At 35.7% G+C, this 13,132-nt stretch overlaps 1 protein-coding gene and 1 pseudogene across 2 annotated transcripts; one reads left to right on the top strand and one right to left on the bottom strand.

The window, feature by feature from the left end:
• The first annotated feature begins 1,239 nt into the window (after positions 1–1,239).
• Positions 1,240–2,211, top strand: LOC122515305 (annotated as a pseudogene).
• Positions 2,212–12,053: 9,842 nt separating this feature from the next.
• On the bottom strand, positions 12,054–12,791 carry LOC122515240 (fatty acid synthase-like). 2 transcript variants are annotated; one of them, XM_043632512.1, is made up of 3 exons: positions 12,736–12,791; positions 12,337–12,563; positions 12,054–12,261 (listed from the first exon to the last, which is right to left on the bottom strand). In XM_043632512.1, exons 2-3 carry the CDS (start codon positions 12,538–12,540, stop codon positions 12,094–12,096), a joined length of 372 nt encoding a protein of 123 aa, XP_043488447.1. In that variant the 5' UTR covers positions 12,541–12,563; positions 12,736–12,791; the 3' UTR covers positions 12,054–12,093. The 2 variants fall into 2 exon arrangements, with proteins under 2 accessions (XP_043488447.1, XP_043488449.1); XM_043632514.1 differs by lacking the exon at positions 12,736–12,791 and having other exon boundaries at positions 12,337–12,576.
• Between the last annotated feature and the right edge of the window lie 341 nt (positions 12,792–13,132).

Below are 13,132 nucleotides of genomic sequence, written 5' to 3'. Positions count from 1 at the left end.
CTATGAAAAATACCCACAGCTTTGCCCTTATAATTACACCGTAGATTACTCTGAAAATTACCTTGTACAATAAATATTTTACAATAATCATTACCCTGCACATTACCCTAAACAATATTTTTACCACTACCCTCCTAACTACCCTGTACATTAGAATAAACTATACCTAAAACATTACACTGAACAATACTTTCATCATTACCCTGAACAGAACCCTTAAGAATAACCTTAAGAATATCCTAAACATTACCCTTATTATAACCCTGAATAATACATTGAAAATTACCTTTGATAATATCATCTAAATTACCCTAAAAAATAAACTGATCAATATATATTACAATGAGCATTTCCCTGAAGTTACCCTGAACAATACGTTTACCATTACCATCATAATTACCTTGTACATTACTCTGAAAAATACCCTAAACATTACCCTTAAAAATACCCTTATCATTACCCTGAACAATATCCTTAAGAATACACTTAACAATATCTTGAACATTACCCTTATTATTACCCTGAACAATACATTGAAAATTACCCTTTATAATATCCTGTAAATTACCCTGACAAAATTCAGATCAATATATGTTACAATGAGCATTACCTTGAAAATTACTCTGAACAATATCCTCATCAATACAATTAACAGTACCCTTATTATTACCGTGATCAATGCACTTAAAAAAACCCTTAACAATATCCTGAAATTTACATTTATTATTACCCTGAACAATACATTGAAAATTACCCTTTTTTAACCCTTTACATTACCCTGAACATTACCCTAATCAATATATGGTACAATGAGCATTAACCTGAACATTACCCTGATCAATACGTTTACAATTACCTTCATAATTACCTTGTATATTACTCTAAACAATTCCCTAAATATTACCCTGAAAAATACCCTCAACATTACCCTTCACAATACCCTCATCTTTACACTTAAGAATACCCTTAAGAATACCCTTATCAATATCTTGAACATTACCCTTATTATTACCCTGAACAATACATTGAAAATTACCTTTCATAATACACTGTACATTACCCTGAACATTATCCAAACAATACTATGAACAATACCCTGAAAAATACCCTAAACATTGCCCTGTTAATTATATTTTATTTACCCAGAACATTACCTTGTAATATATATATATGACAATAAGCATTACCCTGAATATTACCCTGAACAATACTCTCAACTTCGCATTTCCGCGCAGTCAGATGTCCCGTAATCGTATTGAGTTACTATTAGCAAACTTGCATTTTGCAAATAACGAAACGATAGAAGAGGGGGACAGACTCGGAAAAGTTTTACCACTCCTAAACCTATTGGTAGATAGTTACCAGAAAGACTATTCAACAGGTGAAGATATTGTAATAGACGAAACATTGCTTCTTTAGAGGGGACGACTCATATTCAGGCAGTATATCCCAACGAAATCCCACAAATATGGTATAAAACTGTTCAAATTGTGCTCTACCGAAGGAAATAAATCGTCGGCGAAAGTATATTCTCGACGAGATACCAGCGGAAGAAGGCAAGTTGGCCTAGCGGAAAACGTCTGCATTGAACTAGCAGATAAATTGATAAATGAGGGACGAACTTTGTTCGTCGACAACTTTTTATACCAGTTATGAGTTAGCACTAAAATTTTTACAATTCAAGACGCATATCGTTGGGACTGTGCGGTATAACAAAAAATTTATGCCGAGATTTGTAATGTCACACCCACTGAAGAAAGGTGATATAGTATCAAGAGAAGACGACAACGGTATTGTGGTGCTGAGGTGGAGGGACGTTCGCGATGTTTTGATGTTAACAACAAAACATCCACCTATCATGACATCACGGATTCTACTCATCGTAGACGTCCTCCTAAACAGAAACCTTTGGCGGTAATTGCTTATAATAATGAAAAAATGGCATCGACAGGAGCGACCAGATGGTGTCATATGCCACAAAGATACGGAAAAGTATCAAGTAGTATCGACAATTAGCACTACATTTGCTTTTAGGTACCAGTGTAGTAAATGCTCACATCGTATACCAGAGAGTCAAAAATAAAAAAATTAGAATAAGAAAATTTCGAGAGCTGCTTGTTGCCGAATAGTTGTCCCCGGAAAATTCAACTAGAACAAGAAACGTGTCCCATAAGCTGGAGATTCGTACGAATGAGCAGGGCAAGTCTGTAAGAAGACGTGCGCCCTATGTTACCAGAAAAGGAGACAAACTGCTGAACGACAAGAAGCAAAAAAAAATGTAAAAAAACTACGACCTATTGTTCCAAGTGTCGAATTCACCAGAAATGTGTTTACAATGTTTCAACGCACACCATACGAGATAGTATATGCAATATGTTATCTTATATAAATTAGTAAAAATTATAGTATAATATGTACATTTGTAGTATTTTAGTGTTGTATATCCTATATTTATATTTGAATACTGATTCCATTAAATTCGTTTTAAAAATCAACCTGAAAGTCGTATTAACTTGAATAAGAAGAGCGTCACCCATATTTAGGTGACGGGGCTCCCACGGAAGCATACCCGTAACCCAGATCTGGGTGACGTGACGACGAAAGTGTTAATAAGTCTTACAGGCAGGAGTTCGTTGTTTGTGAGATACCATGATGTGCCTTCCTTGCCAGCGTGACCGGTGCATGAAATTGGCCGATGACTAGCCACCCGATGAAAGACAGTTGAGCAATGGGGGCTTTGGCTGAATGATTAATGATGTTAGGCCTGATGAGCTGTCCGTAGAAGTCTGCTCCAATGATCACTTCTACTACTCTAGGGGTGAGAAACTCTGGGTCAGCGAGGTTTAAGCCCCTCAGGTAAGGCCATTCAAGTTCGTGAGAGATCTCGCCAGATGGCAAGATGCTGGTTACCGTCTTCAGAACATTAGCCGAGATTTTTACTGAGAGTGGTCTATATCTGGAGTGAAGGTCGGAGGTGACAACACCTCTGGTTTAAGATGTCCTTCTTCCTTCAACTCCGTAGACTTCCAGCGTTGAGTGTCGCCGCTCAAGATTCAATTGTCTAGTGAGACTTTTGGAGATGAACGAGATTTCTGACCCAGGATCAATGAGCACGCCTACCTGATGTGACGAAGTCGATGAGAAGACTGTGGCTGTTGCTGTTGCCAGCAACGTGAGATGAATGAAATGTGTGTGTGGGAACGTCGCTGTGCGATCGTGATTATTGACGATCCGTTCTGACCTCCATGCGGTTGAGGGCTTGGCATCTGCTGTCGCCTGAGCCCGGTAGAGAGTTCGGCTCAACGGACCAGCAGTCGCCTGATCCCCCGGAGAAGTCTGAGTGCGGTCTGGAGGTGTGCCGAAAATGCTTGAGAGGTCGGCCCCATGGAGCATGGTGTGATGCGAGCCGTTGCAGGTCCTGCAATGCCTGAGGCTGTTGCATTTTCGCACGTTGTGCCTGCCTAGGCAATAGCAGCACAGGCTTCGTTCTTTCACGATCCTTACCCGCTGATCGATTGATCCTGCCCACAGCAATCACACGGATAAGCGAAGCGCGGATGAGCAGACTGAGCTGCCTGTTGAGTCGACTGAGTGCCAGCTTTGGTGAGTTGGCTCGGGACTGTTTAGAAGCCTGAGGAGCGCTGATGCTGGGCACAGTTGCCTTCGCAATGTTGAGCTGAGCAGTCGCTTGGGTCGCGTTCTCCTCGATGTTCTCCAACGTACGAGCCCGGGCCATGAAAAACTCCGTGAGCTGACTAGGAGGTGGAAACTCATCAGCAGATGTGAGCGATGTTTGCCATCTCTTGCGAGTGTCACGGTCGAGCAGCCCACTGACGAGCGTCACCATGAGACACTTATCGGTGTTTTCCGTGTGAGCGTTTTGAAAGCCTCAGTCATCTCGTTCACAATGTTGACCAGCTTGGTCAGTGAACTGGCTTACAGCTTCTGCATGGGCTTGAGGTTGAGTAGCCGTACGAGATGAGATTTGATGATCAGACGCTTGTTCTTAAATCGAGTATTAAGCATCGACCACGCTGCTGTATAAGAAAAAGAGTCTAGCGTGAGGTTGATGATGAGCTCTGAAGCGTCATCTTGCATTACGGCCTTGAGATATTGGAACTTTTTGAGATCGCTCAGGTCTGAGCGATTCCCGATGACCGAGACGAACATGGCCTTGAAGTCTGGCCATTTGCTAATGTCTCCACCGAAACTAGGCACTGTCAACTCGGGTAGGCGTAAGCGGGTTCGAGCTTCAACTTCAGTTGAGGCGGCTGGTTGAGTAGGCTGCGTAAGCTGCTCCTTGAGACGTCCTAGTAAGCGCTTGACCTTGAGCAAAACTTGCTTTCGGTGAGACTGAACTTCCGGGTAAAGTATGATTAATCATAATAAGCTGGGGGCCAGTGAGACACCAATCAAGAGTGCTCTGTCCGAAAAGCCTAGTGCAGCTCTCAAACTGTTTCAACATCATGGTCACTTCGGTCAACGCAATGTCAGCTGCTGGTTCTGTGGCTTGGCTTAGCATATCCTCCATCGACTCGACTAGCTCATTCTAAGCATGAACTCGTAAGAATAGCTCACCGCTGAGCTTTGACAGCGACTGACTTCGAGTTATCGCCCCTTGATCTTGAGTTTGGTTTGAGATGCCGAGCAGATCCGTCGACTGATTCTGCGACCCTGCTAGCGACGGTAATGAGTCAGCTGATCCCTTGGAGCTGCATTTTATCGCGCATGACAGGCATGGTAAAGATCGGATGAGCCGGTACGGCAGCTATTTGATGAGCGGTTTAATGAGCATGCAACGCCGAAAAGCACACACGCACCACACGCGCAATAGAGACAAATCTGTGACGCGCACAAGAGAGAGAGAGAGAGGGAGAGAAAGAGAGACAGCACTATACATCGCAGCGCACGAATGCGAGAGAGCGAGAGAGATGGCACTACACGAACTTCACACTTCTTTGTATAATTAACAATCGTAAATGCTTGATCCGGCTCGAAGGACCAAATGTTGAGGAAAATAAAAAAAAAGTAAGATACTTGGCAAGAACTTTACAATAGACATGTTTAATTTTAAATATTTCAGTTACAATTAAGTGGTTGTCACGTGTTACCGTAAGTGAGACGGGTGAAAAGTCGGTTATTAGTAGAGTGAGACGGCTCAAGAGAGGATCTGGATTGTATTTATCCTCTAAGCAAGGCTTTGAGAGACTGTATTAATCACTTGAGTGGTCAAACAAATGATAGTAGATCCACAATGAGCAAACTGAGATTTCTTTCAGGTGAGCACGTTGTACGCGTAAGAAAACTTCGATTGTAATGGCTGCCGGAGAAGCCGGCGTTACGGCGAGTCTTCAACAGTCGCTGGGGAACGAGGCGTGACATCATCGCGCGATAACTGTCAGGTGGCGCCTACCGTTAGGAACGCTCGTTCCCAAACAGACTCTAATACGTTATTTTCGACTTTCTCGAGTTCCAGTAGGCTCACTTTTGAGGTAGCTCTTTCATTTTTGTTTTTTTTGCTATTAAACAAGATGTACTTTCCATATTTGATGTTTCACGTGCCTTTTTTTTTGGTTTTGGGAAAAGCACAGATATCTAGTCTGTGTTTTTCTATTTCCCCTAGTACTTCATGGTCTTTAATGTCTATGGAAGTTACATTCCAGCATCCTATTCTAAACGTTTCTATTTTCCATTTCTTTCGTATTCCTTTTTCTCCTTGCTATGTCGCCATCATTATTTTTCGTCCTATACGAGACTACATTTTTAATTCTTCTAAGAGCACTTTATTTTTTATTTACCGAGGGTAGGTTTCCAGCCTCACGCTCGAATCCTCCAATTTAGTCTGGGCTTTTGACCAGCTAGTTATTAATTAGGCGGATTTCCAAACCTAAGAAAAATTTTAGCAACCTGAGAAAAATTTTAATTTAAAACAAGTGCGTATTTAGATATGAGAATTCAGACACTTGCGTGTTTTTAACGATTTAAAAAAATATATTTTTAATATGAGTATTTTTTATTTTAAATATGTCTGCTATCTGCTTAATTAAAACCATTAATTTTCTATACTATTTATATTAACATTGAAAATACAGAGTGTTTTAAAATTTTTTTAAATATAAATATTTGTTATTATATTTTGGTATGCCATAGGAGCATAACTTCTTCTGTGCGTCCATAAATACATACTTCCGTGTTTTTTTATTTGGTTTTTTTGTGGTAATAATAAACCTTTCGTGGATTACGTGAATATTTGATGAGGACAATATCGAGCGTAGAGGATAAAAAAAATGACTTTGGACGAAACAATATTAAAGATTCAAGAAAGCTTGAGAATGATCAAATAACCTTTTTGATCGACCGACGCCTTGAATCGGTACTCCAATGATTTTTTTTGTCGTGGAAAAATGCCTTCAAAGGTGAATGTTGGAGATCGTTTATTCGTTAGGAATATGGATAGGTGAAATAAATTAAAATATATTTTTTGAGCCCAGTCAGTACTGAAAAGTATACTTTATTTGGCTCGTCAGGGAAAAGCCTTACGGAATAAAAACCCTGGTTAAAGTATATAGATGTCAATGAATGTTGAGTTAGCTTGCTTATCGGCAGCTATCAAAGGTGATGATATATCAAAGGCAGAATAGAATTCTGACCACGTGTGCCTTCTTCCTTTGTGGCTTGTAGTGCTTCGCTGGTATCTTCGTTGCGCAGAAGTGTAGCTCTCTTCGAAGTGATCGCTCGCAATTATCGTGGTAGAATATGACGAAGCGCGAGAACACACAGCTTTTATAGAAAAAGGCGATGCAAAGTGCGGGTCAATTGCCGAAAAGACAAATACCGTAGCTGTCGATTCATATGATTGGCCTAACAGAAGGGATGGGAGTACGCGCGCTAGAAGAACGAAGGCGCCCTTACAAACGAATCGCGGTGCACCTTTGTATTTATCACTGGACTGCGATGCTTCCTTATCGCTATGTCTAGCTCTTTTAGATTATTATTTAAGAACATCCCTTCATAGCCTTATGTCGCATGACTAAATTGTCCCTTCTGCATTTCGAGAGTAATCCAGTCGCTGAAAACTCTTGTGTTTTTGGACAAAACTATGTGTATATACGTATACGTTAGTGGAAAATGTGTTTCGTAAAACAAGAGAATAACCTAAGTCAAAAAGAGGCGAAAAGAGCCATAAACGTCGAGAAACAATGTAATTTTACTATATACTAATACTAATTTTATTCTTAAAAAGTACACTTTTAACGTTTCATATTTCGATAAATTTCATTTCATATTTTGTTTCATATACGATATAATTATTATCTTTTTCCAAACTAAGTTACAAAATTTGCATATAGAAAGAAGAAACAACGTGAAAGAGAAGAGACTTATTAAAATTAGGTAAGCGTATACTCAACGAAACTTACATAACTCTTGTATAATTTTACTGAATTGTTAATCATAGTTATAAAGATATTGTTCGAATTGCCGTATTTCCTTTTCTTGTGGACTCCCTTCTTAAATTCGTTGCTAAATAGTTTTAAACACAGTCATAATTAATAAGATATAAAACTTGCATATAAAAATAATAGTAATATATATATATAATAATTATAATTATAATACCAGCGAAAATTAAAATAATTATACTATCGTAAAAGAGTTGATCGAAACAAAAAATAGATAATGTCATTATTGACATAAAAATAAAATTAATTACCTTGTTGTCGGTTTCCCAAACGAAGATATTTTTCTCGTTGTCATTTGGGGAATTATCTATTAATATTTGGCTAACAGCGATTACTGAAGAGTCTAGGAAAGTATAGCATTTAGTCGTATTAAGAACCATGACATCTTTGTGTTATATAAATTTTTGAATTTGGTCTTAGCTAGTGTATTTCCCACAAAATTAGGCAATAATATAAATAATCCATGAAGGGAAGTTTCTTTTCTTTTTTTGCATAATTTTTCCACATTAGTGTCTCCTAAGCTATCTTCGTCTAAGTCGAGCGAGGAGAAAATAAAGAATTTTACGTGTGATTTACAGTGCTTTCTGCTATATTTATCGAGTATTTCAGTAACTTTAAAATACTTTAACGAAGAAATTGACGAATCAATCTTCGTTCTCTGTAAATCGAATATACCATCGAGTTGACCTATAGTTAAAGCTTCTTTAAATATTTTGTCAAAGCTTGTGGCATTGTTTAAGTCAACCTCTTGTCGAACAATGATCGTTGCTCCATATCCGCTCTATTTAATTATCAAATTTTCGTTATTTTGTTTTGACATATTAGAAACAATGATAAGTTTTCTAGCTCCTTGTTCGATCATCCATTCGATCAGTACTTTTCGAAAGATATTAAAACCGTCGATTACGAGGTAGCATTTATCGCTATGAAAGAAAAGTTGAGGAATGAAGTTAGAGAATTTTTTTTCTTCTTGCAAGTTGACCAAAACCTGTAAAAAAATACATTCGTATCATAATTGTCAACAAATCGAACGTATTATTTCATAAAGTTTATACCTAATTAATTACCTTTCTGTAACGTTCACAAGCCTTAATTTTTCTTTCTTCTGTTGCTCCTTGAATCATAATTCTTCGTGATATAAATGGTTTTATTATACCCGTTTGTAGAGCTTTTCTCATCAATTCCGCTAATTCTCTCTTTCTTTTTTGTGATAACTTAATAAGGTCTTGTAAACAGTAACTATATACACTTATGAACCGTAATAAATTAGATAGTGGTAATGGATTGTAATTAGACCCTTTAAAATCGTAAATCATTACCAAATGTTTTATATTTTTTACAATGTCCAAACAACTTTCCGTATCGTCTAAGATGGAATAGTTTGCAACTACAAAATCAAAACCTTTGCCTTTCGTAATATTCATAATATTAATTGTATAGTCTTAAACTTGGTAATATTAGACTTTGGTAAACTTGGTCGCAACGACTCGATCACCCGTTTTTTTGCATCCGTTTCGTAAGTAGTGTAAGCATCAAAATTATAAGATAAGGATAAATTTATGAGACCCTGTCCTACGTCACTAGCACCATAATGTACTAATACAGTTTTAATTTTTTTAAACCTCCAAGTATCCAAATGCAAAATGCAGAAAGCCTCCAAATATGCTTGTGGAATTGTTGAAGCATCTTCGAAGCTCATAGTGTCTGGAATAATCCAAGTAAAATCTGGATCGGCTGAAATTTCATTACTTATAGTAAAATTATCAACTAGTCCCATTACTCTACGACCTTTCTCATCTGTCCCTGAATATTATGTAATAGATATCTGTGATTCTAGGCTGACATCATTTTTTAACCAATATTCGTATGCACCTAAGTCAAATGCAGAACATTTTACTTTCACAATCCTATTATTTTTTTCTTTAATCAATGATAATTTTTTAATCCATACTAATGAGCCTGATTTATTAATTTTCGCTTGCCAACGCATAGAAGAAGTAGACTTTACTCGCAATGGCATCCATCTGTATGTGCCTCATACCCCGTTTGGGGCTAATAACTTTTCACGAAGATTAAGTTTTATTTGTGATTCATAGAATTCATTTTAAAGTGAGAATTTCGGTGACTTAGCATCTTGTAGATCAAAAATTTGAAGTTTTTAATACGCCGGTTCTCCTTTTATATCTCGAAGTATCTCAAATATATCATTATCGATAATAGTGTTAACCACAAATATAACATTGTCGTATTTTGTGTCTTGTAAGCAGATTTTTAACCTATCTAAACAGTTTTCGTGGTTCTTAACGACAACAGTTTTTCCTAAATTTCTTTCTTTATGTAAAAGAAGAGCTGTACGACAGAGAGCAATTTTTATTTTCAGGACGATGACTAATCCCACATTTGTTATTACAGAAATCGCATTATCTTCCTCTTTTTTTCAATGATTGTCAATAAAATGATTCTTTACCGAGAGTACTAATAAATCTTCTTACATCGGTATAATGCGCGTTATTTATAATCGTTAAAATATAATTTTCATGAATTGTCTTATAGAGCAACTCTCTAGCTATTAATTTTATATTGAATTTTTCCTCGTCCTTTTTATGATATTTCGAGAAAATCCAAAATTTCTCATTTTTCTTTTTTGACTCATTCGTTAACAATATCTTTTCTTCACTGTTCATGCTAATATTTTTGGAAATTAATCCTAGTACTGCGTTTAAAACGTCGTCGATATCCATCTTTGTTTTATTGATATTCTGGATAAACCGAAGTTCATCCGCGACAATTTTCCAATTCCTGTTTTTAAATATTATTTATTTAAATTGGATTCCACTCATTGCAATTCCGGGGCAAGCAATTACGTTTGCTCGTTTTTCAAACTTTATCGGTGAAGCTACGACAAAAAATCAGTATAGTTCATATAGTTTGTTAAACTATGATACATTACATTATTTTTTGTCGAAACATTTATAAACACGATATTTAAATAAGTGATCATTAGTAATATAACAAGTTTGATGTACGAGCATATTTGGTGTAAAAACTATTTTTATGTCGTTTGAAAAAAAATATACGTATAAACTTCTTGTCTACTAGACATTTTTGTTTTAACAAATTGTCTATTGTAACATTTCCTAATTGTAAATGTTAGTACTTATACGTTAAAAAATTGCTGCAGATTATTATTGTTAAGGAACAGTCAAAAATAATGTATTATCAAAGCAGAATTTAATAAATAATATTAATTTTATTTTTTTATTCTTTGATTGTAAACAAAGAAAATTAAAATTTATTTATTTTTAGTCCAAAAATGCTCTTAAGATTCTACACATTTATTTCAGTTTTTATTTACGTGGTAAAGAATTTGAAGAGTTTTAGAACTTTTGGTCTATATTGTATCATAATAATCACGAGTAAGTTAATATTTGGTTTCAAATTCTTCTTAGTTTTCTTTCATTTTTTCTGTTAATTGTTCCATGTCGATGACGAGTTTCTGTATCCTACTCGGTACCAACATATTTTTATTCCTACTGCTGATAATATATACTGGAACTAATCCTTCTAGTAATAACCTCCAGTCTCTGCTCCATTTAAGCGTTCCATTGGAACGCGATGTAGAAAGTCCGCTAATAATATTGTAAGATTCTTCATACTGGTAACCATGTAAAAGTAGATTAGAGTAAATATTTTCTTCGTCTAAAATTTTCGTTTTTTCTTTTAGTAAAATGATTTATGGAATATCTTACTTCTGTGTTTCTGCTAAGCGAATAGTTCCAGAAACTATCATAATTTCATCTATAGTTTTTACTTTAAATTTTCCTGAACCTGAAAATTTACATTATTTCAAATATTGTTTTAAAATATTATATTTATAGGATTGCTATTTATACCTTTATATATCATAATAATTAAATGAATTTTGACATTTCTAGATACTTCTAGTAATTTATTGTGAATAATAATGTTCTCGAGTATAAAAAGTTATTAGTCTTATTCGGTATTAAATTAAATTCGAGTACATATTCATAACTTTGCCGTTTATATAAAAATTTCGTAAAAACTTGTATTTATCTGATTCCAAATCTACCAGTTTTTCTATTTGTTAAGTTTCCCAAAATTTACCACTTTCCACGTGCCTGTCAAACATACACAATAATAGTTTATAGCATCCATATGAAAAACGTCTATTTTGTACATACCAATCAGAACTGTGTTCCCATCGAACAAGAGGAGAAATTGATAGAGTTTCTCTAGAAACAGGATAAAGCACCCTCGGATAGAACTTTCCTGACGTAATTTGAAATTCCAGATTATATAGCTTTCCTAATGTGGATAAAATAAAAGTTGCATTGTCCTTATGGCCTCGTTTTGTTAATGATAAATTAATGCCACCAATATCCAATGATTTTCTTAGAATTGCCTAATAAATGAAAAGTATTAGGTTATTTAATTTAAAAAAACTGTATTCAAATATTAATTAAAACAAATAAACCTGTAAAAGTCCATGGGAAGAAATTTCAATCATTATAGCGTTTTTTGGTAACATTGTTAATATTTCTTCGAATAAGACAGGAGAAAGGAGATTATTCGTATGATATTCTGGTGAAGAAAGGTGAGCTTTCGTTAAATGTCACTCATTTTTCGGAGTAGACGTGCATAGCCAATGTTTACTGCGATTTTTTTGTTGAGAGATGACTTTTTTTAAATATTCTAACAACTTTGGACCAGCTGGAGAAATGTACCGACTATGAAAAGCAATATTACTAGTCGGCACGGTTTTAGCAAATATTCCTTTACTCTAAAGAAAAAAAAAGTATAGTTTCAAAATTTTAATATTTTTAATGTCTATCAAAAAATATCTCCTAAGCATTACCTGTAATTCTTTTACAAAAGCTTTTATGGACTCGGTAGGTCCACTTATAGTAGAACTGTCGTGTCCATTATGACAAGCAATATCAATGTCTTCAGGACAGAAATGCCGCAACTGTTTGTAACCGAGACCTACTGCGGCCATCGTTCCGTGTATCAAATCACTTTCTACTGAAGCCAAACCACGAGAAAGAGCGCTTAAAATCATTTCCTCAGCAGTAAAGCAACCATCTGCGTAAGAACAACCCAGCTCACCAACAGAATGCTCGATCATGTAATTCGGTTTCACGCCAACAGCATATAGAGTATCTACCAGACAATCTACGTAAAATTATCCGAAATATTCATTTAAAAAAAAAAAAAATATACACTGCTGAAGGGGAAACATTAGAAATATTATTACTTGTATTGCTGCTATTCCCAGAAAGCAATTTATAATATTATCGTATATTGTTGGATTATATATATGCTCAATATATAATATGCTCATATTGTAACCTCGAGGTCTTAAAACTACATCACATTTTTTTATTGCTTCGGCAAAGATTGGTATTTTCATTAGTGATTCACCTAAAAGAGAATCTTACATTTAATATATACGAGAGAGAGAGAGAGAGAGAGCGAGAGAGAGAGAGAGAGTGTAACATTTTTTTAATTATTTAAATATAAATTGTAGTACCCATTCCGGTCCATTGTGATCCCATCCCCGAAAAAAACGAACCAGATCTCTCGAGAATGAACTGACAAATTAGCTTGAACCATTTCTATTGAATGTCTGAATCAGCTGCTTCAAAAATCTG

Source organism: Polistes fuscatus, unplaced genomic scaffold, assembly GCF_010416935.1.
Source record: "Polistes fuscatus isolate 324 unplaced genomic scaffold, CU_Pfus_HIC Scaffold17, whole genome shotgun sequence".
Classification (NCBI taxonomy): Eukaryota; Metazoa; Arthropoda; class Insecta; order Hymenoptera; family Vespidae; genus Polistes; species Polistes fuscatus.
The sequence above is the reverse complement of the archived record's forward strand: the minus strand, read 5'-3'. Positions and strand labels throughout refer to the sequence as shown.